Source organism: Pipistrellus hanaki (assembly GCF_964339955.1).
Source record: "Pipistrellus hanaki genome assembly, chromosome: 17".
In the NCBI taxonomy this organism is placed as follows: domain Eukaryota; kingdom Metazoa; phylum Chordata; class Mammalia; order Chiroptera; family Vespertilionidae; genus Pipistrellus; species Pipistrellus hanaki.
The window spans coordinates 34,364,074-34,391,361 of record NC_140519.1 but is presented as its reverse complement, the minus strand read 5'-3'; the positions used below and the strand labels follow the sequence as shown (position 1 = coordinate 34,391,361).

Here is a 27,288-nt window from a genome sequence, read left to right as displayed (position 1 = left end):
AGAGAATAAACTGGAATTTTTGTTACAGTATGATTTGTTACAGCAGCAATAAGAAACAAATACACCACCAAAACTGTCTTGTTTCCATATTCTAGATAAATATTTTTTTGAGTATTTTTATGTAGGAAGTCATTTAAAAATACTCCCAGCAAAGCTAATCTAACCTTAGTTAGAAATATTTTATTCTACCTTACAGTTAGAATAGTTGGCTAAGGATTTTTGTAAGGCAAAAAAAATCTTACGTTACTAGAGAAATACGCACTGGAAGGTGATTAGGGGTCAGTAGCTTCCACAACTAAGTATACAGCTCTCTCGCCTCAGAAAATCTTACTTTTTCAATAAGTGTTCCTGTGCTTAAACAAAATGTCCAAACTGACTTAAATGGCATTTTTGAAAGCTCAAAAATGACTCAACATGCCTTCCCGATATTGGCTCCTGATACTCTGCTTAGAACTTAACACTTAGCAGAACTGGATCACAATCTACAAAACTGCACCCCCAACTGTCCCACTTCTTCACCTGCCGTGCCTTGTCTGCTCACTCCACACCCTCCACCCACTATATACTTTATGCCACATTCGAATGGCATTTTCTCCTCTAAGCAGTTTTCTCCAATGTTAATAAAAAGAAATGATGTATCCTAACAGTTCATTTATACCTCTTATAGAATTTATCTCCCATTCCCCCTACAGGTCTTTGAGAGGACCATGACTTTGGGTAGAATACTTAGCTCAAGCATGTCAAACTTGCAGCAGTTTGACATGCTTGACTTAGCCCCATTTTATTTTCAGGTAAATACAATGGTAATAATATTGATAGTACTTATTTTACAGCTACTTTGCTGAGTAAACAATATATTCCAAGCACTAGAACAGTGCCTAGCACTTAGACCTTAATAAATGCAAATGTTATTATCATTCTAGACATCTCTGTCCATTCTGCCTTGAATATTACTGGCATTCCAAATCAAATCAAATGAGCAATATTAGAGGGAAAAACACACCAATTTATTGTGATCTTCATGTAGCTCACACAGCACTTAGAAAATGTGGGAATAACTATAAAAAACAAACATATCCTTACTCTATCCTAACCGCAGGATATATAATTTACACACAAATTTCTGAACTCTTACATTTCTTTAAAAACAAGAAATACAGCCCTAGCTAATTTGGCTCACTGGATAGAGTGTAGGCCTGGAGGGTCCCAGGTTCGATTCTGGTCAGGAGCACATGCCTGGGTTGCAGGCTTGATTCCTAGTAGGCATGCAGGAGGTAGCCAATCGGTGATTCTCATCATTGATGTTTTTATCTCTCCCTCTCCCTTCCTCTCTGAAATCAATACAAATAAAAAATACAAAATTCATTATTTTGCTTGTCACTTTATTGTCAAATAAATTCTATTTTGTCAGTAGTTTCTACTGTATGCCCATCACTTTCAATTTTATATTTTTCCTATAATGTATATCTTTCAGTATTTTGTGGATTTGCCCCTCAAAAAGTGAACAAGCTATTCTTCAAATAAGAATTGAATGCTTTTAATATATTCAAAGACAAGTTTCTGGAAGTTTAAAAAACAAATGATAATAAACTATGCAGATGGTAATAATTTACTGTGAGACAAAACATTCCCTTTAAATTCTTTTTTCTTTATTGTAGTAAGAGACTGTGTGGCATTCATTTTACTAAGTTCTAGCCTTCCTATTCTTCATTTTAAAACCAAGTATTCCACAGCTAAATGAGAAGACCAGGCCACTGCAAGATGTTTGCTACTGCATAGATTAGTTGACAGCCACAATAGAAACATAAACTCATAATTCCATTCAAAGGTTTTAAACTAAGAGCAAACAAAAGAATTATGTGTAAATACTGCTTTTAAGATAACACCTAAAGAAGTGTTTGGTTTATTTTTCTCATGGTGGTAATGGAGTCTCTTGATAATTACTTTTTCTTGAACTAGCTAAGATGTCCAGCATGATGCTGAAAGGTAGATAATAGGGCAAACACCCTTGCCTATCACCAATCTTAGGGATAGCATTTGGTGTTTTACCAGGAAGAATGTAGTTAACTCTAGGTTTTATAAGGTTTGCTGAGCACTTTTTTTTTTTTAAATAAATGAATGCTAAATTTTGTCAAATTATTTTCTGCATCTAGTAGAATGGTTAAATATCTTTCTTTAGTCTGTTGATATGCTGTATTATGTGAATATTGGAATGTTGAATCAATCCTGAATCCTAGAATCAACTCTACTTGGTCATGATGTATTATCCTTTTTACTTACTTCACGGGATTTACAAATATTTACTGAGGGCTTTTGTGTCTATATTCATGAGGGAGAGTGGGGTTTCTTTTCCCCCCCGTTTTCTTGTCATGTCTTTGCCACTACAGTAATGCTGGCCTCATAGAATAAGTGGGAGGTGTTCCTTTCTCTTCATGTTCGGGAACAATCCATACAGAATTGGTATTGTTTCTTTATTTGGTAGCACGTACCAGTGAAGCAACCTAGGTCTGAAGACTTCTTTGTCAGAAGGTTAGCGATATAATTCAATCCCATAACAGATATGGCCCTATTAGGGTTACCTATTTCTTCTGAACTATGGTAATGCTTGTCTTTCAAGGAATTTGTGTTTTCACTTAAATTGTCAAATCTATAAAAAAGTTATTCTTAATATTCCATTAGTATATTTTAGACCCATAATGATATGCCTGTTTGTATTCCCAATATTGATAATTTGTGCTGTCTTTTTCCTTGGTTATTCTGGCTAGAAACTTACCAATCTTTTTGTTTTCGAAGAACCAGCTTCTGGTTTCATTGATTTCCTTCATTACCAGTATTTCTGGTTTTCAATTTCATGGATTTCTGCTCTTATCTGTGTAGTTTCTTTCCTCTTGCTTGCTATATATTTGGTTTGCTATTCTTTTCCAAGTTTAAGGTGGAAGCTTAAATTATTACATTGAAACAGGTTTTTCTTTTCTATATAACATATGCTATAAATTTTCCTCCAAGCATTGCTGTAGCTACATCCCACAATACCCCAGGTTTCATTTCCATTCAATAAAAATACTTCCTAACTTCCCTTGTTCCACTATGACTCATGGATTATTCAGAAATGTGGTTTAATTTCTAAATACTATGTTTTTCTGTTATGAATTTCTGATTTGTTATGTTCTGAGAACATTCTGTTTATTTTTTTTTATTATTTTAAATTTGTTGAGGTTATTTTATGGCCCAGAATATGTTCTCATTTGCTGAATGTTCCACCTCCCTCCTGGGATTCCACTTATTGTAGGTGTATGTTAGACTATTGGGCATTGCTTAACGGCTCAGATGCTCTCCTTGTTTTTAATTTACACCCCCTCTAATTTTTACTAACCTAACCTCAAAGTAATTAATTTTTCTGCAGATGTATTGAGTATACTGATGATTTTGTTGAAGGCATTTTCTTCTTTTGTTCCTGTGTTTTGTTTTTAATTCTAACATTTTCATTAAACTCCTACAGGTTTTTCTCTGCTAAAATTCTGCATTTATTCATGTATGTTATCCATGTTCCCCATTAACATATTAACCACAGTTATTTTAAATTATTTGATAGTTTCAAAATATGAGTCATCTGAGTCTGATTACATTATCTTGTTTGACAGCTTCAGTTTTGTTGCTGCTATAGTTACCTTCAGTGTATCACTGGCTTGAAATCCCTTTAGTGTTACCTTGTGCTCTGGTGAGGACTTGCTAATAATTTTCCTCAATTGTATATTCTACAGCCAACTTTAGGCCTTCACTCTGCATCTGTAGCTCAGGGAGTCTGCACTCCTATTCCTTCCCTAGCAGTATTCTGCTGTTGCCTACCACTTGGTCCTTTCTGCATCTGATGGGGTAGAAGGTGTAGGAAGAGGGTTCTCTACTATCTAGGCTCAGCCTCAGTCTTGGACTTTGTGTTCTTGGGTATGAGGGTTTGGGCCTTTGAAGTGTTACCCTCCTCTAGTGGCAGGAAACTTCTAGTAGTCTGTGCTTGGGACGGGTTCCTGGCTTTCCCCCCATAGAACGGTGTTTTTTCTGTTTTGTTTTGTTTTAATTTTGTCTATGTCTTAAATAAATAAGTAGGAATTAAAACAGAGAGAGAGAGGAAGGAGAAACATCAATTTTTGTTGTTCCACTTATTTATGCATTCACTGGTTGATTCTTGTATGTGCCCTGACTAGAAATCGAACTCATAACCTTGTTGTATTGGGATGACACTCTAACCAACTGAACACTCAGGCCCAGGCTAGAGGTGGTATTTTAAAAGTACTACTTCCCCCCAGCTGCACTGGGTCTTCTTTTGAGACCTTGTTGGGCTATAATTTTAGTGCTCTTCACTCAGCAGCATAAGGTTTTTGTTACGTAGGGAAAATAGTGCAGGCAGGACCTCACTTTCTCCATAGAATTAGTAACTTACATCATATTCCCCACACCACCAAAACAGCTTTTCCCTTGCCTCTTCCCCTGCTTGCAGTCTCCCTTGTTAGGCCCTGGTCAAGGTCCACAGAGAGGATATGTGAATCCCAAAGGTTCTATACTTTCTTGCTAGCCCACAGTAGGCCTTTAGCAATTAGTTAGTTAAAATCTTCTTAGATGGCAGTTCTTTCTTCTTTCTATGCTCAAATGGGCCTGTTCTATCCCATATCTCCTTTGTGGTACCTGTTTTTCCTTAGGTTTCAAGCTACTTTGTTGCCCTGTAACTTCAAGTTCTCAGATAAATTTTTAAAAAGTCATGATTCTACAGATTATCCAGTCTTTTGTTACACTGAGAGTGATGTCTTTCTAGCTTTCTACCTCCAAGACAGAATGATACACTGATGATATTCAACTACCAAAGAAATATTACTTTTTCTTCATAATGCTCTACATAAGATGTTGGCCAAATAATAAATTTTAGTAAGATTCCATGGATTAAAAAGGCTTTAAATGTAGTTTTACCAATTAAAAGAATTAATTTCTATTAGACAATTTACTTATTCAGAAAACTCATTCTTTAATGCCAAATGTAAATGTCTTATTGCCTTAGGAAAAACCCTCTTCAATCCATAACCCATTAGCTAATAAAATATAACTCCACATTTCTTCTATTCTCATGGTTATTATAGAGAAGGTTGTATTTACTTTTGAAGTACCAACGAAGACTACAATTGAATAAAACATTCCCTAGAGAAAAATCTGAAACATGAATTTCAAATAGTAAATTGATTATCTTTTTCTTTTCTTTGTAGAACACTTAGCAATTAAAGACTTCTAAAGATTAAATATAAAAGTGAAGACATTTGAACAACCCGTAATCACTGCTATTAACAAATTAAATTCAAAGGCAGTATTAAGAGAAAGATTTTATCTATTCAGAAACAAAGTATTTGTTAGGAGGCCAGATTGAGAAATAAATTTAATTCCAAATTCCTATTCTGTACAGAAAACAATTGCTAAAATTTGCTCTCTTCTTACTGTGCATGAAATATTGAGTTGATCTGTACCTACTACTCTGTAAGTAAAAACACTCCTGTGTTTCTCCTTTACTTTCACAATATTACCACACTCAAAACACGTCTCACATCCGATGTGTGAGTTTTCCACATATCAAGCTGTTCTTTGACAGCAGCTGGATGTCCTACAATTCAATTCAGTTCTGAAAGAATCTAGCTAGAGATAGCATCCCACCTGTTAAGGGCTCAGTCTCACAAGGCTCCCATTTAAGATGCCAACGGCATATCCCAGCTTGTCATCTGTACTTCAGACTGATAGGCTATATATAATCAGGGTTCCAATGACTCCCTCTTTAGGTTTGATAATTTGCTAAAATGTCTCACAAATCAGGGAACCACAAAGCTTACGTTTACCAGTTTATTATAAGAAGACATGATAAAGATGAACATCCAAATGGAAGAGATGCATGGTGAGAACTATAGTGAAGGCACACTAAGCTTCCATTCTCTTGCCAAGCACACCACCCTCCTAGTACCTCCATAAGATCAGCATCACAGAAGCTCTATGAGCCCTATACTTTTGGAAGTTTCATCACATAGGAATGATCAATCATTAACTCAGCCAGTCTCCCCTTCCTGGAAGATGAGAGGTGGAGCTGAAAGCTCCATCTCCTAATCATGGTCTGGTCTTTCTGGAGACCAGGCCGCATCTTGAAATTACCTAGGAGCCCACTGAGCATTGTTCCATTAGAACAAAAGGCACTCTTTTTTAATTTTTTACAGAGAGGAAGGGACAGAGTTAGAAATATCGATGAGAGAGAAACATCGATCAGCTGCCTCCTGCACACTTCCCCACTGGGGATGTGCCCACAACCAAGGTACATGCCCTTGACCGGAATCAAACCTGGGACCTTTCAGTCTGCAGGTCAACGCTCTATCCACTGAGCCAAACCGGTTTCCGCAAAAGACACTCTTATCTAGGATCAAAACCCAGCGGATTTAGGAGTCCTCTGTCGGGAACCAGATCAAAGACCAAATATTGGAACAAAGGATGCTCCTGCTGCTCTTTCAGGAAATCACAAGGGTTCTAGGAGCTCTGTGCCAGGAACTGGGGACAGCGGCCACTATATACATACTAGAGGCCTGATGCACAAATATGTGCATGGATGGGGTCCTTCAGCCTGGCTGGCAATCGGGGATGGCCGGGTGGGGGCGGGGAAGTGGGATAGCAGGAGGTTGGTTGTGGGAGTGCAACTGACAACCAGGGGAGAGCTCCTGCGTTGAGTGCCTGCCCCTTGGTGGTCAGTGCACATTATAGCTATTGTCTGGTAGTAACAGTCGCTTAGGCTTTTATATAGATAGATTTTCTATTTCACAACTACCTTATTTAATCTTCACTTTCTGAGAATAAGGACTATAATCCTGTTTTATAGAAGAGGAGAGTAAAACTCAAAAGGTTAAGAGATTTAAGATGTCAAGTGGTAGCTGGGATTTAATTTCAATGTACTTTCAAACCCATTTTCTAAACCCAATCACAATCACTTCATGCTCTTCCAAAGCTCATTTTACAGTGGTTACTAAGCAACTACCAGAGTATGCTCCTGGCTGGGCACTATTTCAGATATGGTAATCCACACACAATAAAAATTGTGTATGTATATTCTGCTCCGTTAGTTAAATTGAGTTGATAAGTTGTCCTTGTGGGGCATGTCTAAAACTGGTGTTTACAAACAATGGCCAAGAAGTCTTTTAAAATCCTGAGTTGCAATTGTGTTTGAACACCCATTCAAAAAAATCATATCATGTTTACACAGTGACTAAAAAATTCAGTATAGGAAGGGGCCGGATGTGAAATGCACTTACATTTTTCACTTTACTAAAAACTGTAAGAAAGAAAATAACTATTAGTACTTAAAAATAGAAGAAAAAACTGACAATATTTTCATTTTGAAAATTATCAAATTGGATCTTTAGCTGTATATATCATAATATCAAATTTCACTGAGTATACTAATGGAAGACACTTAAAAATATAATGAAGATGAATTAGACAACAGCAACGTATAAATATAAAATACAACTGCCATAAGAAGAAAAAGAGAAAGCAGGCAAGCATATAATGTGGTTGTGTTTGATATCGATTAGTAAAGGATAGAAGTAACATGTGAACACAGGTCTGAGTACTAGTTAAGGAAGGGAGCAGATAAGGAAAGGCAGAACACTTCAGGTAGAGTTAACAAATACAAAGGCCCTAGGGGAGAAGCATGTTTAATATGAGCAAAAGCATGAAAGTCAGAGTGGCTAAAGAAAAGTCAGCGAGCCCTTGCCGGTTTTGCTCAGTGGATAGTTAGTTGGCCTGTAGACTGAAGGAGCCAGGTTCCATTTCGGCTTGTACCTTGGTTGCAGGTTCCCTGCCCTGGTCAGGATGCATGCAAAAGACAACCAATTGATCTGTCTCTCTCTTTCCCTCTCCCTTCCACTCTCTCTAAAAATCAATGGAAAAATATCCTTGGGTATTTTTCCATTCATTAAAATGAGTGAGGATTAAAAACACCACCACAAGTCAGTGAGGTAGAAAATGAAAGATAATCAGAAGTGGATTTTATAATTATGGGTCTCAGCAATGGTAGTAAAATAGTATGGCCCTGGCCAGGTGGTTCAGTTGGTTAAAGCTCATCCTGTACACCAAAAGGTTATGGGTTCAATTCCTGGTTGCATATGTATGGGAGGCAACTAATGTTTCTTTCTCACATTGATGGCTCTCTCTCCCTCTCAAAAATTAATAAAAACATATCCTTGGGCGAGGATTAAAAGAAAAATGGTATGGAATGGAGTATTAGAGCCTGTCCTATACAATAAGGATAGTATTTTGTGAAATTTTTGTTTCAAATTTGAATATGTGTTTACTGGGTTTCAGTGTAAAATGTATACAGTGGGCCACAGTAAATTTGAAAGGAGCCTGAAGACCATGGTAAAGATCCTACACATTATTCTAAATATGACAAAGACACTAAGAATGGATAAATGATAAAATCTACTAAAACCTTTAAAACAGGTTGGGGAACATCCAGCACATGGGCCATATAATATGGCCCTAGAAATCATTTGATCTGGCCCTGCCAAAGCATTAGGGATGAGTTAATTAACTTTTTTTTTTTTTTATTAAGGTATTATAAGGCTAACTTTTAAGTTGATAATTTTGTATGGCCCATGATTAAGTTGATAATTTTGTATGGCCCGTGACTATGTTAAATATCCAATGGCCCTAGGCAGAAAAAAAGTTTCGCCTGCATTGAAATTATTAACTTCAAACAAACTACTTATTAATTCAAAGGGGAAGATGAAGACTGGGTGACTGGACGTTCCAAATCAAAGGAGATTAAAGAAACATCACAACAAATGCAATATGTGACATGGGAATGAATCCCAAATCAGGGGAGAAAATTGTTATAAGTACATTATTTGATCAATTGGTAACATTTGAAAATGGTCTCCATAAAAATTTGAAAATGGCCTCCATATGACAATGTATTGTATCAAAGTTAAATTTCCTGAATATTTTAAAATGGGGGTAAAGGGACATGGCATGTGCAACTCATTCCTAAAATGTTTCAGCAAAAAGAAGTAGAAAAGCAGAGAAAAAAATAAATGTGTCAAAATGTTAACATTTGCTGAAATCTAAATGAAGGATATTGTTAACAGCCGAGTTGTCCCGCTCACAGTTCACATGCAGAAGTCCTAACCCCAGTACACAGAATGTGACAGTATTAGGAGATAGAAGTTAAAACGAAGTCAAAGGGTAGGTCCAAATCCAGTATCTCTGATGTCCTCCAAAGAGATTATGATACAGACATGTGCAGAGGAAAGATGGCATAAAAACAAAGGAGAAAACAGCCATCTAGTCAGAGAGAGTGGCTTCAGAAGAAACTAACCATGCTAACACCCACCTCAGACTTCTGGCTTCCAGAACTGTGAGAAAATAAATTTCTGTTAAGGCAGCCTTATGGAAATTATTATATAGCTGAATTTTCCAATATGGTCAAGTTTGACAGATAAAACCAAATAAATAGATTAAGAATGTAAAGAGGTCCTGAGACCAAAAAGCTTGAGAACCACTGGTTTAGATGCTTCCTAAAAGTATTTTCTTCCTTTGTAACTTTTGATCCTATCTTTAATCTTTTTGAAAAAAATAGTATATCAATTATGTGTCTTTTCAACTAGCTTTCAAACTGACATTAACCTAAAAGAATTATTTCCTGTTTGTAACTCCTCTGCTTCTTGTATAACTCACTGTAATTTAAAGTTTTAAAATATCCCATCACATTTTGATTGCTCAAGTCTAAGATCTGGTCACTACAGGCCAGTGATGTCCAACAGAAATAAAATGCAAGCCACATGCATAAATTTTCTACTGGCCACATTAAAAAGTAAAAAGAAACAGAATTTTAATAAAATTATTAATATGTTACTTTTTTCATACTACTTCAAAATCTGGTTATGTATTTTACATTTACAGGACATCTCAATTCAGAAAAGCCACATTTCAAGTGCTCACCAGCTACTATGTGGCCAGTGGCTAATACTTTACAAAACATATTTAACACAGCTCTAGACAGAAGCAAAAATACTTCATCTTCAAATGCACTTGAATTCTGATTTGAGTTTTACATCCCAGTGACCACATCTTATTACTTTTCTTCTTCAATTCTGATATTTAATATTTCTATTTTATTGTGCTGCTGCATATATTTATTGAACACTTTACTTTCCAAATGTCAATCCTGATTTACATTTCTTTCAGGGAATTTTATATTTTGAGAAATCTGTCATTTACAATATAGTTTTGACCTTTTGTTACAGTTTTTTTTTCCTAAAACTATAAGGACATATATTGACTTTTCTACTTACAGATCATTTTGAATTATCCAAAGTCAAGACAAATGAAAACAGAACCTGAAGCAAACATTGCAGAAAGTGCAACTGTCAATATAGCACTAGAGGATTCCTAACGTGGATGTGGCACTGAACCTGCAACGTATTACAGCCTCCTTCATCCATGACAAGCCAACTTAATACCCTCTTTTTCTTTTTTAATTATTTTTAAAATTCCTCAGTCTGTTCCATGCCTCTGGGTCTATTTAGTTCATCAGTGTATTTTGTTCATTAGATTCCACATGAGATCATATGATGAGATCATGTGAATCATGAGATATTTGTCCTTCTCTGACTGGCTTCTTATTTCATTTAGCATAATAATCTCCAGGTCCCTCCATGTACTTCCTTTTCACTGCTGCATAATATTCCATAGTGTAAACATGCCACAGCTTTTTTTTTTTTTTTTTTTTTACCAATCATCTGCTGATGGGCATTTGAGCTGTTTCCAGATCTTAGCTATTGTAAATAATGCTGCTATGAACATATATTCTTCCTGATATGATTTAGGGATTCTTAGGGTATATTTCTAGAAGTGGGATCACTGGGACAAACAGCAGCTGCAGTTTTAACTTTACACTATTTTCCATGGTGGTTGCACCAGTCTGCATTCCTACCGGCAGTGTACTGGGGTTCCTTTTTCTCCATCCTGGCCAGCTCTTGTTGTTTATTGATGGTAGCCATTCTGGCAGTTGTGAGGTGATACCTCATTATCATCTTAATTTGCATCTCTCTAATGTTTAGTAATATTGAGTATTTCTTCGTATGTCTCTTGACAACTTTTAAAACCTGTATGAGAGACAAGGCCCTAAAACACCTACCTTTGAAATCTAATGGAGCCTGCATCCACAAGACCCACAAAGCTATAATGAACTGAGAAATGGTTCTTAAAGTGCTCTTACCCCCAAGTCTCATGCAGACTGAAAAGCGCCCAGACTTTCTGTGAAAGGCTTATTTGCTCAACTTAAAACACCAGAATGAGATGCAAGCATCTAACTTAATACGTATCTAGGAGCCTATGGTAACACTTTCCAGATAAGCAGAAGCTAAAGCAGGGGTCCTCAAACTTTTTAAAGTGGGGGCCAGATCACGGTCCCTCAGAGAGCTGGAGGGCCGGACTATAAGAACTACTAATTCCTACTGTAACACCTTGGCTGCGCTCACTGCCCAAAAAACCTGGCGGGCTGGATCAGACTCCTCTGCGGGCCGCATGTGGCCCGCGGGCCGTAGTTTGAAGACCCCTGAGCTAAAGGGTTCATTATCACCAGACCAGCCTACAAGAAATGTTAAAGGGACTTCAAGTTGAAATGAAAGGGCACTAAGTATAAATATCACCAATAAAGGTTAGATTCTTTACTTTTGAAAGAATCTAATATTGTAAAGGTGATGGGTTAAACAGTTACAAAAATAATATAAAAGGTAAAAAAAGTAGTAAAAATAACCATAACTATAATAATTTGTTAAAGGGTACACAAATAAACAAAACGTGAGTGGTAGGAAAGAAGTACAGATATAGAAGTTGTAGGAGTATTTAATTTTGGTACAACTTCAATTGCACTTCTGCCTAGTCATTGGTCTTCTGCCATTCCACCTCATTAGTCTACGTAGGTGTATAATCTAAAAGTACTCATTTTTATAGTACTCATTTTTATAAGTCCTTTGCGTATTGTAAAGACCAGCTATTATCTAAAGAAAGTTAAGTATCCAAAAAAGACTAGGAAAGGTAAGTGAGTGAATCAAGTTCTCATGACACTATTGACTTCGCTTCCTAAATTTTGGCTAAAATTCACTTCTCAACCTCTACAAGACAAAGAAACACACTAGGTCAAAGTTGGCAGAAACTTTCAAGACTTTTCTTGACTTATATCAAAGACAGAGGTCTAAGAACAAAATAACAAAAGACCAAATTGTTTTCTATTGGAACTAATTTCAACATGCAAAGTTCAAAATTAGCCACTGATTTTCTATGAAGGCACTTCTCACATGAACAACTCCATGAAACATGGCCATGGTTATACACTGAATGGCAGATTATTATGACCACTGAATGCATTATCTGGCCACTCTGTGTATATCCTATATATTGTACTAAAAGGCTAATATGCAAATTGTCCGTTCGACCAGCAGTCTGGCTGGACCCCATCCATGCATGAATTCATGCACTGGGCTTCTTATGCGTTCAGAGATCATAATAATCTGGTCACTCAGTTTATAGTATTAAGTAATGGTTAATGATTCCTCTAAGCAAATATCTCATAAAGTTCTAAAAGTCTTTAAAAATCTACATCTACAAAGCTGAACACCTATAATACAGGAATTACAAGCCAGTCCAGACAACATTCTTCAGGAGCTAGATACACACCTCTCAAAGCTTTTGAACAGAACATAATTTTAAAGGGAAAAATTAACCAGCTTATATATTTATGGCATATCAGAAAGAGGAGGAGAAAATCCGAAAAGGAGTCAAAGATTCTAAAATGAAAGGGAAAAAAAAAACATAAGAAAATGTTAAATCACTGGATATAGAAGAGTTTCCTAAGTTTATAACAGGTCACACAAATAAAATTCTCACAAAAGAATAGTCAAAAGTAAAACAAGACAAAACAAAAAACACTAAAACTATTCTATATTTGCACACCAATTAGAGATCAAACAAAAAATGAGTAGGTAAAAATGTAAAACAGGCAATAACTATAAACACTATTAATGAGAATATAGTGGAAATCAATTTGTCATGACTTAGTCGATTTCTTAATTTGACTTCTGTAACTCTTTGAGATAGATAACCCCGAATATACAAATCTTCGTGTAAAAGGGGATTTGCAAAAACAGCATCATCAGTAATGTAATTAAAAAATTAAAGATATGTACTGTAATTTGTAGAATGACCACTACATACACACACATGAATACTAACAGTACAGTATAATCCAGCCATTAAACTCGAGATTGAAATAACATGAGCACAAAATGCAATACTATATGTCCTAATGCTGACTGAAAAAAATCATGAAATTATTATACACTTTAGGGATAATTGTATGTAAAAATCTGTACACACAAAGCCAATTTAAAGATATTAAATATGCAACAGTACCAAAACAATACATTTTTAAATTGGGAGTAATAAGATAAAAAGTTGCCACTTTATGGAGAGATGATATTTATAACACAGCCAGTAATTGCTAATCAAGCCATCTTTGCAAAAAATATATTTGTTCAATTATTTCATCTGAGTAACTTCTATTTCTTCACAAAGTTTTAAAAAATCATTATCAAAAACTTACCACATGAGTAGTTTTTAATGTATTGCCATCAAATCTGCACAAACTGGAACTCTCTTCAAAGAAAATATCACATTCTTCTAACTCTTGAGCATTACAAGGAGGTTTTCCTTTATCAGGATCTGGATTCTTAAACCAGAAAATAAATTAAGTATAGAAACAATAGAAGAATGAATTTCTTCATTCTTAAAAGTGTTAATATTATAAGAAAAATTAAAAACTAAATTTCAGACCCATGATTAATAAATACTTAATCAACAGAAATTATGGAATGATGGAATCAGCAAAAGGCATATTGAAACAGCTATTATAAACAAAGCCTATATATTCAAAGATGTAAAATAAACATGTCCAAAGAGTTATGGAAGATATAAAATGGAACTAAATTTATCTAAGATGAGACATTTCAGAAGACCAGTGGGTATGAAACATAATAATTGAGTTTATCTACATTAAAACACAGAGAAGAAAAAGAAAAAACACAGAATCCTGTTGACGTGTGGAACAACATCAAGTGGTCTAATATATGAGTAATTGAAAAGGGGAAGAAAGGAAAAACTTTTAAAGAAATAATGGTTTGTTTGTTTGTTTGTTTGTTTATTTATTTATTTATTTTAATTTGATGAAGACTTCACTCCTATAGATTCAAGGTCAAAGCCTGGATGTAGAGCCGCCTAGTTGTGGTTGTCTGTTCCAGCTGAAAAATCAATGGAAACAATTCTGGATGTTGTGGTTGGCTGTAGCTGGGGCCACTGTTACCCTGACTCAAGAAGATACACAAGCCCAGTGGGATAAAGAAAGAACTCTCCACACGCCTTTCTCTCTTCCCCTTTCAACTGCCCATATGTTAGAGATAGGAAGGCAAAAATGAAAACTCCAGGACTGTCACGGCAGCCAGTACTGAACTGGACAGGATTACAGAGAAAAGGGGGTGGGATCAGGGCAGAGGGAGCCAATTGGGGAGAGTATAAAAGGGAATCTATAATACTTCCAACAATAAAAGATAAATGTAAAATAAAATGGTATATAGCACATATAGTTATGTGTAGTAGTTAATACTTGATAATGGTAATAAACTATGTTACTGGTTCACAAGTTTACTATACTTTTTATTTTAGACTCTACTCTTTCTACTTATAAAAAGTTTGCTATAAAACAGTATGCCAGGTTATACCAGCAGCAGCCTCATACATCTGGTGCTTACCGCATCTCGATTGCATCATTATCTTGATTTAATCTCATGTTGAGTTATACAGTGACATGTAGTAGAGGTTGGTAGTCTAGGAGCAATAGGCTATACCATCTAGGTTTGTGTAAGCGTACTCTATGATGTTTGTACATTTAAGCCATTAAACACATTACAAAATTGCTGAACATGACATTTCTCAGGACAAATTTCTGTTTTTAAGTTTGTGCATTTTTTTTTGTGTGTATATGTAGAAAGAGCAATACATACATAGATGCTCCTCTACCCTACACAGCATGCCCTCCCCCCATATATATGTATTCAAATATTGCAAGGAATGGAAATTGGAATTTTTAAGTCATATTCAAACACCAGTCAGCAATAGTTAATCTGTGTCCTTTACCTTAAAAAAGCAAAATAATGTTTGAAAACCTGGCATATCCTCATCTTTCTGATTCTTAAAAAATGAAAATACTATTGTAATTGCTTACCAGTTGTTCAGAGGTCAAATGCATCAACCGTTCAGCTATTGCAGCACATTGGGCTGGGTCTCTTATAAATTCCCCTTGCTTATCACCAACTACTAGCTCTGGCCAAGTCAGTCCTTCATTTTTCTTAATCAAGGAAATCTCCAAGCTAGAAGTTTAAATGAGAAAAGTAATATTGTACTAGGCAACTATACAAATTATACAACTAATACCAAGAGAAGAATCTCCCATAGAAATTACCCCTCCGGTGTCCAGATGTTTTACCAAATATTGTGTTCATTTTAGTTCTGCATACGAAAAATCTGTAATTTAAGTATAGGTAATTTAGATTTAATAAACAAAGTCCTATTGGAAATAGTGTATAAAATAGCTTGATGAGAGAACTGGAAAGAGTAAGGCAATCCAGAAAGCATTGTTGCAGTCCAGCTGTGTGGTATGTTACCAAACTTAAGTAACAGAAATCTAAGTAGCACACATCTGAGATATTTCATTGGGCGATGGTGGGGTGGGAACATAAAGTTAATTGGAAAGGGCCTATTAACTAAAGGTACCTGTATGTGTGCGAAACCAATTAACGTTATTTTCACAAACTAGTAGCCATAATGTATAATTATTCACCTAAAGATCAGGCAAGTTAAATCAATATAAATGTTATTTCTCAAAATTCAGATTTTAAAGAATTGAAATGAAATGTAGGATTTAGAAAAATAATAACTTTGGTAAAACAAGATCCAAGTTAACATGGTCTCTACCAACTTAAAATCTAATTCTGTACACAAATTCCAAAGGTACTCAAAAGGGCCTATGGAGGAATCCTGAGATTCCGGTCCGATGCAGCAGGAAAGGGAGAGCGAGCTGAGCCAGGCACACAGTGGACGCAGCAGGAGGACAGGGAGTTGCCACGTGCCTCTTGAATAGAAGGGCAATCCCAGTGAGCTGCTTTGGGAGCGGCCTCGGCTGTAACACACAGGAAAGCAGGCTGGGAGCAGCCTTTCCATGTGCCACCTTTGGTACACGTGCGCTACCCTAACCCACGCCCTGGAACACAACTGCAAGCAAACAATTGCAAGAACATAATAACAACTATTATCACAATTATCAAACAGAACATGCAACTTAACAACTATTCTTTTTCAAGGCTGTTATCACCACCTCATGAATTAATTACAGCACTTTAAAATTTGCTGAAACTACTTGAAGAGATTATACAAAATACCTTATGTAACATGAATTCCTATCATTAGCATTAAAATTACCACCACAAACAATAATGCCCAGGTTTAGTTATTTTCTAAAGAGAAAGCTAATCCTGATAATGATGATAATAATGACAATAGCTTATACTGACCAGGTATTTACCATATTCCAGGTGCTATCTTAAGCACTTTACATGTTTTAATTCATTTATTGCTTACCACAACCAATAAAGTACGTACTATTATACAAGACAGAAGAAAAGCACTGAGGTTAGAAACTTGCCAAGGTCACAAGCTAGTAAAGGAGTCTGGCTCCAAGTCCATGTTCTTCACGATTGCACTATCCTGCCTCTCTGCAAAAATATATGTAAACAACTACTAAAGAACTTTATCCAGCCGAAACCGGTTTGGATCAGTGGATAGAGCCTCGACCTGCAGACTGAAGGATCTAGGGTTCGATTCCGGTCAAGGGCACATCCCCAGTAGGGGGTGTGAAGAAGGCAGCTGATGGATGATTCTCTCTCATCGATGTTTCTGGCTCTCTATCTTTCTCCCTTCCTCTCTGTAAAAAAATCAATAAAATATATTTTAAAAAAAAACACAAAAACTTTATCCAGTGACCAGAATGTATAAATACTGTTCTTATCAGTTGCTACCTAAAGAAGTTAGATTTCATATAATCTCAGTTATAAAAAATTCTGATCCTTTATTAAATTGGCAAAACTGCATGTCTACATTTTAATACTAGTATTAAATCCTGCCATTTAAGCCAAAAGGAACATAAGACCCAATACATAATAAACTGTAGATTAGTTATTCTTACATGAGAAGGAGCATTATTTGAAAATGAGATACAGATAATTTAATCAACTACAGAAAATTGTGTGCTTTTAAACCAACGATCCCATCTACACATCATAGTAATTACCTTTTCTAACATAAAATAGTAATCTAGCAAGTCAAATTCAATGGAAAAACAATACTGGGCCATGGTCAGGGATTAAATGCTTGGAACAATCTGCATGAGCTGCATGAGGTCCAGCTATTCTCATAGACCTTTGGTGGGTTCCTGTTTAATGACATATTTAACAATATGTTCTATTTGGCTTGCCAGTTTCAATGTATCTCACACACACAAAAAATGTTTAAACAGAATATGTGGAAATATATTTTTAAAAGAATCAGATAACTTGAGATTTTGAAAATATATTTTAAAAGTGTAACCAAGTCTTCCAATTTCTCCATTAATAAAATGAATTCAGGATATCTGCTTTAAAGGTTAAAAAAAAAAAAATTTAACTAGATATTATCTTATTTTTTACACTCCCAGGATTTAGACTCAGACCAAAGATTCAATGGGTCATATATTACTAATGAAGAATGATATTTGGGTAAAATATCTGAACCCACTTCCGATCAAATTTGACCATTTAAAAATTAAGTTCCTAAAACTTATTAATCCATCAATGAATTTAAGAATTACTAGGATGTGATATATAAGAGAATAATTTTTAAAAAATATATATTTTATTGATTTCTTAGAGAGGAAGATAGAGGGATAGAGTTAGAAACATCGATAAGAAAGAGTCATCGATCAGCTGCCTCTTGCACCACCCCTACTGGGGATGTGCCCACAACCAAGGTACATGCCCTTGACCAGAATGGAACCTGAGACCTTTCAGTCCGCAGGCAGACACTCTATCCACTCAGCCAAACCGGTCTCAGCTAATAAGAGAATAATTTTATTAATCCAAATGACTGAGGCATGAAGTACCTGGGACAATAGATTTGTAAACAGGCATAGCGAGGGTATAAGATAATAATAAAAGTGGAATATGCTAATTAGACTGTATGTCTTCCAGATGACCTTCATTTGAAGGAAGCCCTGGTCGTGGGTGAAGGAAGGCCTACTTTTGCATGACTTTCCTGCATGGGTCTCTAGTGGTTTTATAAGATCCTTAATGTTTGTTTACCTTTTAATATTCCTTTAATGGAGGTTTAATTTATAGACAAAATTCCCAGGTTTCAAGTGTAGAATTCAGTGAGTTTGACAAATGCATTCACCCATATAACCCAAGGAAAATAGTGAACCTTCCAGAAAGTTCCCTGTACCCTGTGCACACACAGTTATCACCTAAAATTTAGGTTCTAAATGATTATGCACAGAGTAGCATATGAAGCCATAAAATAGAATAAAAAAAATTATGCATTCTTTATGAAAAGCTCTCCAAGATTTATGATTAAAGTCACAAAAGCAAGCTATATCGCTGTTTATAGTATGTGATGAAAACTTTTTTGTTAAAAAAGGAAAACAGTATATATGCTGCTTAAATATGTATAAAAGTAAACTAATATTGTGTTGTAAGGAGTTAGAGATGGGTGACTGGAGGGCCTGGATTGGAGGGAGACTTATCACTCTATAACCTTTTATAGATCTTAAATTTTAAAGAATGGGAATGTATTATCTAGTCAACGAAGTAAAGGTGGCAGAAAAATTATTTCTATTAAAAAGTACATACATATTAAAATAACCATTTCCACCTATTATTATTGTTGTTACTATTACTATTATTGTGTTCAAAGCTGGTAATGAAAAGCACTACTGTGTAATGTAAGCAATAACTATAACTAGTATCTTTAATCTTAACTATAATTATGTTCTTTGACATAGTAATTCCAATTTTAATCTGCCTTGAAAATAATCAGCAACTCAAACAGACCAATTATAGTATTCCCTTCTAAGTTAACTACTGTGGAAAGAATAAAATTTAAAATAATAAAAAATAAAATTTACATATAAATAAGGGAGGGGGGCTAATATATGGTGATGGGAGAAGATTTGACTTTGGATGGTAGGAACACGGTGGGTAAACAGATCTTGTAATATAGAAATCTGCACCTGAAACCTATATGTTCATGTAGACCAATGTCATCCCAATAAATTTAATAAAACAAAATTAAAAAATACAATAAAATATATAAAAAATACCTATTATTTTCTTTAATTATCCATGTACTGCTTTCATGATCAACAGATGAATAGAGATTTCCTTCCAAAATCTTCTGACCCTTCAGCACAACGTTAACATGATCGGGCAAAAACTGTATTTGAATGTCCTCCTTAGTACTATCTTCTGGAAGCCGCATTGTGACAGTCAGATCCTCTTCAGTCTGTTGCCAGTAATACAGAGGCTCTGTTGGGAGGGGAAAAATGCATTACAATAATAAAAGTGTAATATGCTAATCAGACTGATGTCCTTCCTTCCGGACAAAGCCGCAGTGGGTGGAGGCAGCAGGTGGGGGCCGGGGCGAAGGTCCTTGCACAAATTCCGTGCATCAGGCCTCTATGTTATGTAACTAAAAGGTTAGATAACAGAACATATAATTAAGAAACTAGAAGATACAAAAGAACACCTATCTAAAAGAAACAGCATATTTTTTAGTGATCTCACACAAAAAAGTAATTATAACCATTCACAGAGAATTTTCAGTTATAGCAATTGCACTTGTCATTTTCCACTTCCAGGTTTACCTAAGTATTCATAAAATACTGACAGCCCACTCCTCTCTCCTTGCCTCCCAGTCCCTCTCTTATGGACTCTGAAAATCTCTATTAAAAACTATAACACTCTTTGGCTATAAACATAAAAAATATGAACAGTAATGTTTATAGAGGAAATATTTTTATATTGATCTATAGATGTATTTATCTCTTGAATATTTTTAAAAAGAATATCAATTCTTGGCTGAAAAAACTGGTTTGGCTCAGTGGACTGAAAGGTCCCAGGTTCGATTCCGGTCAAGAGCATGTACCTTGGTTGCGGGCATATCCCCAGTAGGGGGTGTGCAAGAGGCAGCTGATTGATGACTCTCTCTCATCGATGTTTCTAACTCTCTATCCCTCTCTCTTCCTCTCTGTAAAAAATCAATAAAATATATTAAAAAAAATAATATCAATTCTTTGTATATAAATGTAAACTTCTTCTGAAAGACCTTGTTCCTTTTTTAATTCTGAAAACATTACAAACCTTCATTCATTCAGTCAGTCTCCATCTCCACAGAAAACATTCAGTGATTATACCTTCAAAGAACTTCCTTCCAGTTTATTAGGAAAGATATACTAGTACACTTGTAATAGAGTTGAGCCTACTGTTAAAAATTAATATCCTTAATGCTAATAATGCCAGCTTCTCAAATTCCAAGAAATAGGCATTATTTATTCTTTAGCCAAGTATTTACTAAACATCTAATCACATAAGCTAATATATAGAAACATTTTTGGTAATTATAAAATTATTAAATTAAACTAGTTTCACTATTTAGGCGGTATATTTTACAAAGATTATTCTGGGAAATATAAAAGAAAATTTAAAAAATAATTAAGTACTATCTCGACCTGATAAAACTATAACCTATAAGGGCAGATAAACTACACAAATATGTATCTATACTAATAAAAGGGTAATATGCTAATTAGACTGGGAGACCTTCTGGACGTCCTTTTGGACAAAGCCATGGTGGTGGGGCCGAGGCAGAGGTGGTTAGGGACGATCAGGCCAGGAGGGGAGGACAGTTAGGGATAATCAGGCCAGCAGGGGGGTGGGGCGAGTAGGAGGAACAGTTGGGGTCAAGCAAGCCAACAGGGGCGGCAGTTGGGGGCAAGCATGCTGGTAGGGGAGGGGGAAGAGGGGCAGATAGAGGCAAATAGGCTGACTGGGGGGGGCAGTTGGAAGCAATCAGGTCGGCAAGGGGGGGCAGTTGGGGAAGAGAAGGCCAATGGGGGTGCAGTTGGGGGGGGTAGGATGGGAGGCAGAATGGTTAGGGGTGATCAGGCAGGCAGGCAGGTGAGCAGTTAGGAGTCAGCAGTCCTAAATTGTAAGAGAGATGTCCAACTGCCGGTTTAGGCCCAATCCCTGTGAGATGTCTGACCGGCAGTCGAATATCCCCCGAGGGGTCCCAGATTGGAGAGGGTGCAGGCCAAGCTGAGGACACCCTCCCCCTCCCCCTCCCCCTCCCCCTCCCACGAATTTCATGCACTGGGCCACTAGTATACATATAAATACACATAAGCCATATGAAGATGAAATGTAAAATTACCTTTGATTTTATCTGACATTTCTTCATCCTTGTTTTCTTCAACATCTTGACCAACTGGAACAAATGTGAAGGACTTGTAGGAGACGATCATTAGACCATTCCCATCCGGCTCAATAGCAGCATAATGGGGCACTGACTTTCCACGGAGAATATCACGTTTAATAATTTCATATTTTTTATCATCTGAAAGAATATTATGCATTTTCTGAACAAAAATTGCAAATAAAAAACTATTATAAAAATGTTTTGAATATATATGTTAATTTCAATTCAAACTAATATTAAAATGTACTATTAAAAGACATTCTTTTGGGTGTTTTTATAGATAAAAAGATAAAAAAAATCTAATACTGACCACCTAATATTCTGTAAATAAATCATAAATTTAATATGCTGGATTTGATAAAAAATTGTTCTAGATTGTGCTATCCAATGTGGTAGCCATTGACCACAAGTGGCTATTTAATTTAAATTAAGTAAAATTGGAAATTCATTTCCTTAATCATACTAGCCACGTTTCAGGCGCTCAACCACCACACAGGCTAGCCGCTATCACACTGAATGGCACACATATAAAACATGTCTGTCTTGCAGAAATTTGTACAGGACAGCAGTGCTCAGATCTTGAAAGTGACTGACTGACTCAAAATACCAGCCTCTGAAGCATCTACCTTTTCCTTGACTACAGCCTGTCTCCTTTCCCAGCAAGTGCACAACAGGCATCTTCTGAAAAGAGCCAGGTGAGGATAAGGGAAAAAGTGAGGTGTGGACTATTTTTCTGCCCATTCTAGCTACTGATAAGAGGTTTTATTAAAATATGTTTAAGGTAGAAATGATTTTTATATACACCCAGATATATATTTATATGCCTATAATAAACATAAAAAGTTATACTTAGAATTTTTAAGATATAAATAACTGTTTTCTAAAGTGTCTGGTAAATTAACTAAATTTATTCTATGAAAATACGTTATTTTTGCTTTTAAAAGAACCTAAACATTTCAGTTGAGTCTATGCCTTTACTTATACCATTACACTATTACTGTTACTTATACTGTAAACTCCACACTGAACAGTCAAAATTGTAACTCAATGTCATCTGAGTTATAAATAAAATCTATTCTAAAATATCAATTATTGGTTTTGCTCTAACACTTCATCTACATTCACACATTTATTGCATGCATATTTAAGAATAAACTTTATTTCATTTCATGAATTAAAAACTCTTATTTTTTTCTACACAAATACATGCAGGGCAAAGAGTCCTATCTCCTGTAAAGATTCAAAGTTAGACGCTGTGTATTTTACAATGTGTGGGACAGAAAATAATAGGTAAGTTTCAAGTGAAATCCATGGTTAAATAAGTTGGGAAAGTCTAGATTAAAATTAAATTTTCTTTTTTACTCAAAATGTTTAGAAACTTTAATATGCTTAATGTGTAATGGGGGATACAGCATGCCCACATTTTAAAACTAACTTGACCACAAAATATAGTTAATTCATTAAATGCTCCACTTAACACAGCTTAGAAAAAACACTGTTCTGTTATCTTCACTTAAATATAAAATGAACACTAGCACAATTACATTAGTAATAAGAGGGGAAAAGGAACGAGACATTAAGAAAAATAAAGCAGCCCTAGCCAGTTTGGCTCAGTGGTTGGAGCATCAGCCTGTGGACTAAAGGGTCCCAGGTTTGATTCTGGTCAAGGGCAGGTACATTGGTTGAAGGCTTGATCCCCGGTGTGTGGGAGGCAGCCAATCGATGTGTAGACACATCAATGTTTCTGCCTCTCCTCCTCATTTCCACTGCCTTTAAAATCAATGGAGAAAATATCCTCCAGTGAGAAATAACAAAAAGATAAAGTAAACCACAGAAAGAATGTTTCTATAACAACAATAATTAAAATTAGTTTTTGGGAGAAAAAAGAAAGGTAGGTCTAAATATATCTATCTAGCTGAGGAATGAAAAAAAGACGAAGGGAACAGAGGTGACAGAGGCAGAGCCACTGTGCTCTGAGGCATTCTGATAAAAACTCCTGTGGATTGAGCTAAAGCTGTCACAGAACCAAGTGTCTTAGAGAAAAAAAAAGGACATGCATGAGGATATCTCCTGTGGAATGTTAAGCAACTTAATTAAAAAATAGAACTTTTGTCAAAACCGGTTTGACTCAGTGGTAGAGCATCGGTCTGCGGACTGAAAGGTCCCAGGTTCGATTCCGGTCAAGGACATGTACGTTGGTTGCGGGCACATCCCTGGTAGGGGGTGTGCAAGAGGCAGCTGATCGATGTTTCTCTCTCATCGACGTTTCTATCTCTCTTCCTTCCTCTCTGTAAAAAATCAATAAAATATATATTTTTTAAAAAATAGAACTTTTATGATCTAAATCAGGGATTTGCATAGCCTATATTTCCACAACAAATATTTTCAAAGAATTTTCTATTTTTAAATGGTTAAAAAAAAAAAATCAAGAGAACAGTATTTAAGTACATGTAAAAATCACATAAAATCCAAATGCCATTACCCACAAATAAAGTATTATTGGAATACTACTACACTCATTCATGTATTGTCTGGCTGCTTTTGCACCATGTGACACACATCATATGGTTATCATCTAGCCATTTATAGAAAACATTTTCCAACACCTAAAGTTTTAAGACACTGTGTTCCTCCAGAGATGAAACTACAACACTGGGGAGGTAGAAAAACAAATTATATAAAATACTTAGCAAAAAAATCCAGTCAATTTATTTAGCTGACTTATAAACTATTCTGATTATATATATCAGAATATGGCAGCCTTCCTTCCCCCGGCTGCCAGCACCCATTTCCCTCTGGCACCTGGGACCTAGGCTTCCCTTGCAGCCCTGGCTTCGTCCAGGAAGATGCCCGGTCTAATTAGCATATTATGCTTTTATTATTATAGATACACACATACATTATACGTATACATATATACACACATATGTGTGTACATACACGGGCACACACGTATGCTCATGTATGTATATGCACATATATATTCACATATACATGTAGTTCATTTTAGAAAAGCTCTCTCAGAAAAAAAATGCTAATAACCTTTATCAGATTAGAAACTAGCAGCTACAGTAAGAAATCTCTTTCTATAGAGATCAATTTAATCAATTTAAAACTGGTAAGTTAAATAAGTAGGTTAATAAAAACTACTGAGGAAAATAACAGTCATGGAAACAAGCTCCCTTAGTGCTAAACTATAGTAGAAAAAAAATCACTTGGTGTATAAAAGTGAAGCACTGGCAAAGAGCAAGGCCAGACCATTAAAGGAATTCTAATTAATAAAAAAAAAAAAGTAAGTTTTAATGTCCAAGTTAAAAGTTTGACAGACAGTTTCAAACAGAATGAAAGTGAGAACTTTCCCACACATGAAAGCACTTTGGGTAAGAAAAAATAAGAGTTTTCCTGAGGGTAGAAACAAATGGCAAAGTCCAATTTTATTGAAAAGAAATCACAGTTGTGATTTAATAACTAAAGATATTCATTTCCATATAGGCAATGAATGGAATTATATATCATCAATTATACTGTGATTTATAATTAAGTTACATTTCGTTTTATATTCAGAGTGAGGCAAAAGTAAGTTTACAGTTATGAATACATGAAAGTGTATTCTTATATCATTTATTATTATTTTCCATATGAACAACCATACACCTATTTTTGTCCCACCCTATATATACAAATTCTTTTGCACATACATATATGTGTACATATACACATATATTCTTGTATATATTAACAATATACACTTTAAATTCTTTAAAAATTATGTAACAATGTCTCCTTTTATATTAAAAAAAAGCATAATTAACTGGGGAAGCACATTATTTTTTTTTTACAAGGAGAAATTATCTATAGATATTCATTGCACTGGACGGCAGGTACTAGAATCACAACCCAATACCAAAGAAAATGCAAACAACATTTACAGGAACAGCTTTGCGCTTCAAACTTACTACATTATGGCAACCAGTTGGAGAGTCAGAGTATGTTATGTTTTACCTTTATTTTTCTTACTGATAGTGACCCACTCCAAGGAAACAAAGAAACCACTTCCTTTCATGTCCGATTCTTCTTTCTCCACTCGAAGAAGCAGGGTAGCTACTGAATGTTCTTCAGCTTTCAGCAATGAGATACTGTGGATTAGGATAAAAGGACTCCCTAGTTCTTCATTAAACACAATCTAAGAGAGAAAAAAGGTGACACATACAAAAAAGTATATCTATATATAACATGAATGCAGATAGCAGAGAGAATACACAGAATTCTGACAACTAATAATTAATCGCCATACTATTTATTACAAGGAACACAAAATCTTAAAAAGCCTTTAAATAAAGGTTGCAACTTTAAATAGGATTCCTTGAAGAATTTGTAAAATATATTTGTTTTGTTTAACAGAGAAAACTGATCAGCACTCTTGGCTTAAAAACAAAACAACAGGTCATACAAGTAGCAACAAAAGGAGAAAGAACTAAAAGCAATCTCCCAGAAATGAATTATCAAGTGAAAACAGTGCTCTATACAAAAGAGGACTTGAGCAGTTACCAGTAGTATTCCTCCATCTCTTCCCCTATCTCATAGATGATTTATTTCTGCTTTCTTTCTCTTAGTGTCTGGATACCAGGCATGCATGTATATGTGCATGTGTACTTTTTTTCCTATTTTTATTTTTGGTTTGTCTTTCTGTTGATTTCTGAAAGTTTATAAAGAATCAAAGGCACTGGAAAACAAATCACTAAAACTTTCTTAGTTCTCAAAAACAAAAGAACAATTTACATTTAAAAGTTATAAATTCAACCATATTTAATACGTAATATTAAATTTGCTTATAAAAAAGAAAATATAAGCATCATATGGAGACACAAAATCTTATCAAATTCTTTTATAATACTGTAAGCAATCTAAAAGACTATATTTTATTAGAGTAATTACTAAATAAAAGTTCTTTTTTAAAATATATATATTTTATTGATTTTCCACAGAGAGGAAGAAAGAGGGATAGAGAGCTAGAAACACTGATGAGAGAGAAACATTGACCAGCTGCCTCCTGCACATCCCCCACTGGGGATGTGCCCAAAACCAATATATATGCTTTTGACCGGAATCGAACCCGGGACCTTTCAGTCTGCAGACCGACGCTCTATCCACTGAGCCAAACTGGTTTTGGCTAAATAAAAGTTCTTTAAGACTGATTTCTAAACAAATTTCAAATGAAAAAAATAAATGAAAAAATACTCAACTAAGCAACAAAAATCAGCTCCTCTTATGTTGTTTTGTTTTAGTAGGAAATGCTCTGGTAAATATTCTGGACAACTAGCAGAGTGGTGCAATGGAAACTTGTTAGTCCCATGAACATAACAGCAAATATAACAAAGCACAAGGAGAAAAGATATGCTAATGTAATTTTTTGGCCAATTCTTCTTCAAGAAGAAGGCAAGGTCAATGTTTAGTGTACTGCTTTACATCTATGAAACACTCAATAAATATCTGCTGGAAAAAAATGCAATTTTTGACAACTGCATTGGTCCCAGATTAAAACAGGAATGGTTAACATATCAGTTTTGTATAGGACATACATTTTATAATTTAATTAAAAAGATATTCAAA

The 27,288-nt window shown here is 35.2% G+C and overlaps 1 protein-coding gene across 2 annotated transcripts in view; it reads right to left on the bottom strand.

Annotated features, from left to right (window-relative positions):
- Nucleotides 1-27,288, bottom strand: part of NUDCD1 (NudC domain containing 1) — a 60,128-nt gene that overhangs the window by 4,937 nt on the left and 27,903 nt on the right. For both annotated transcript variants that reach the window (XM_084864466.1, XM_084864465.1), the window contains exons 4-8: nt 25,681-25,861; nt 21,634-21,816; nt 19,526-19,730; nt 15,344-15,488; nt 13,670-13,795 (exon numbers count right to left, since the gene is read on the bottom strand). In XM_084864466.1, the coding sequence (XP_084720592.1) occupies nt 13,670-13,795; nt 15,344-15,488; nt 19,526-19,730; nt 21,634-21,816; nt 25,681-25,861 (840 nt within the window). The remainder of the gene's footprint in view (nt 1-13,669; nt 13,796-15,343; nt 15,489-19,525; nt 19,731-21,633; nt 21,817-25,680; nt 25,862-27,288) is intronic.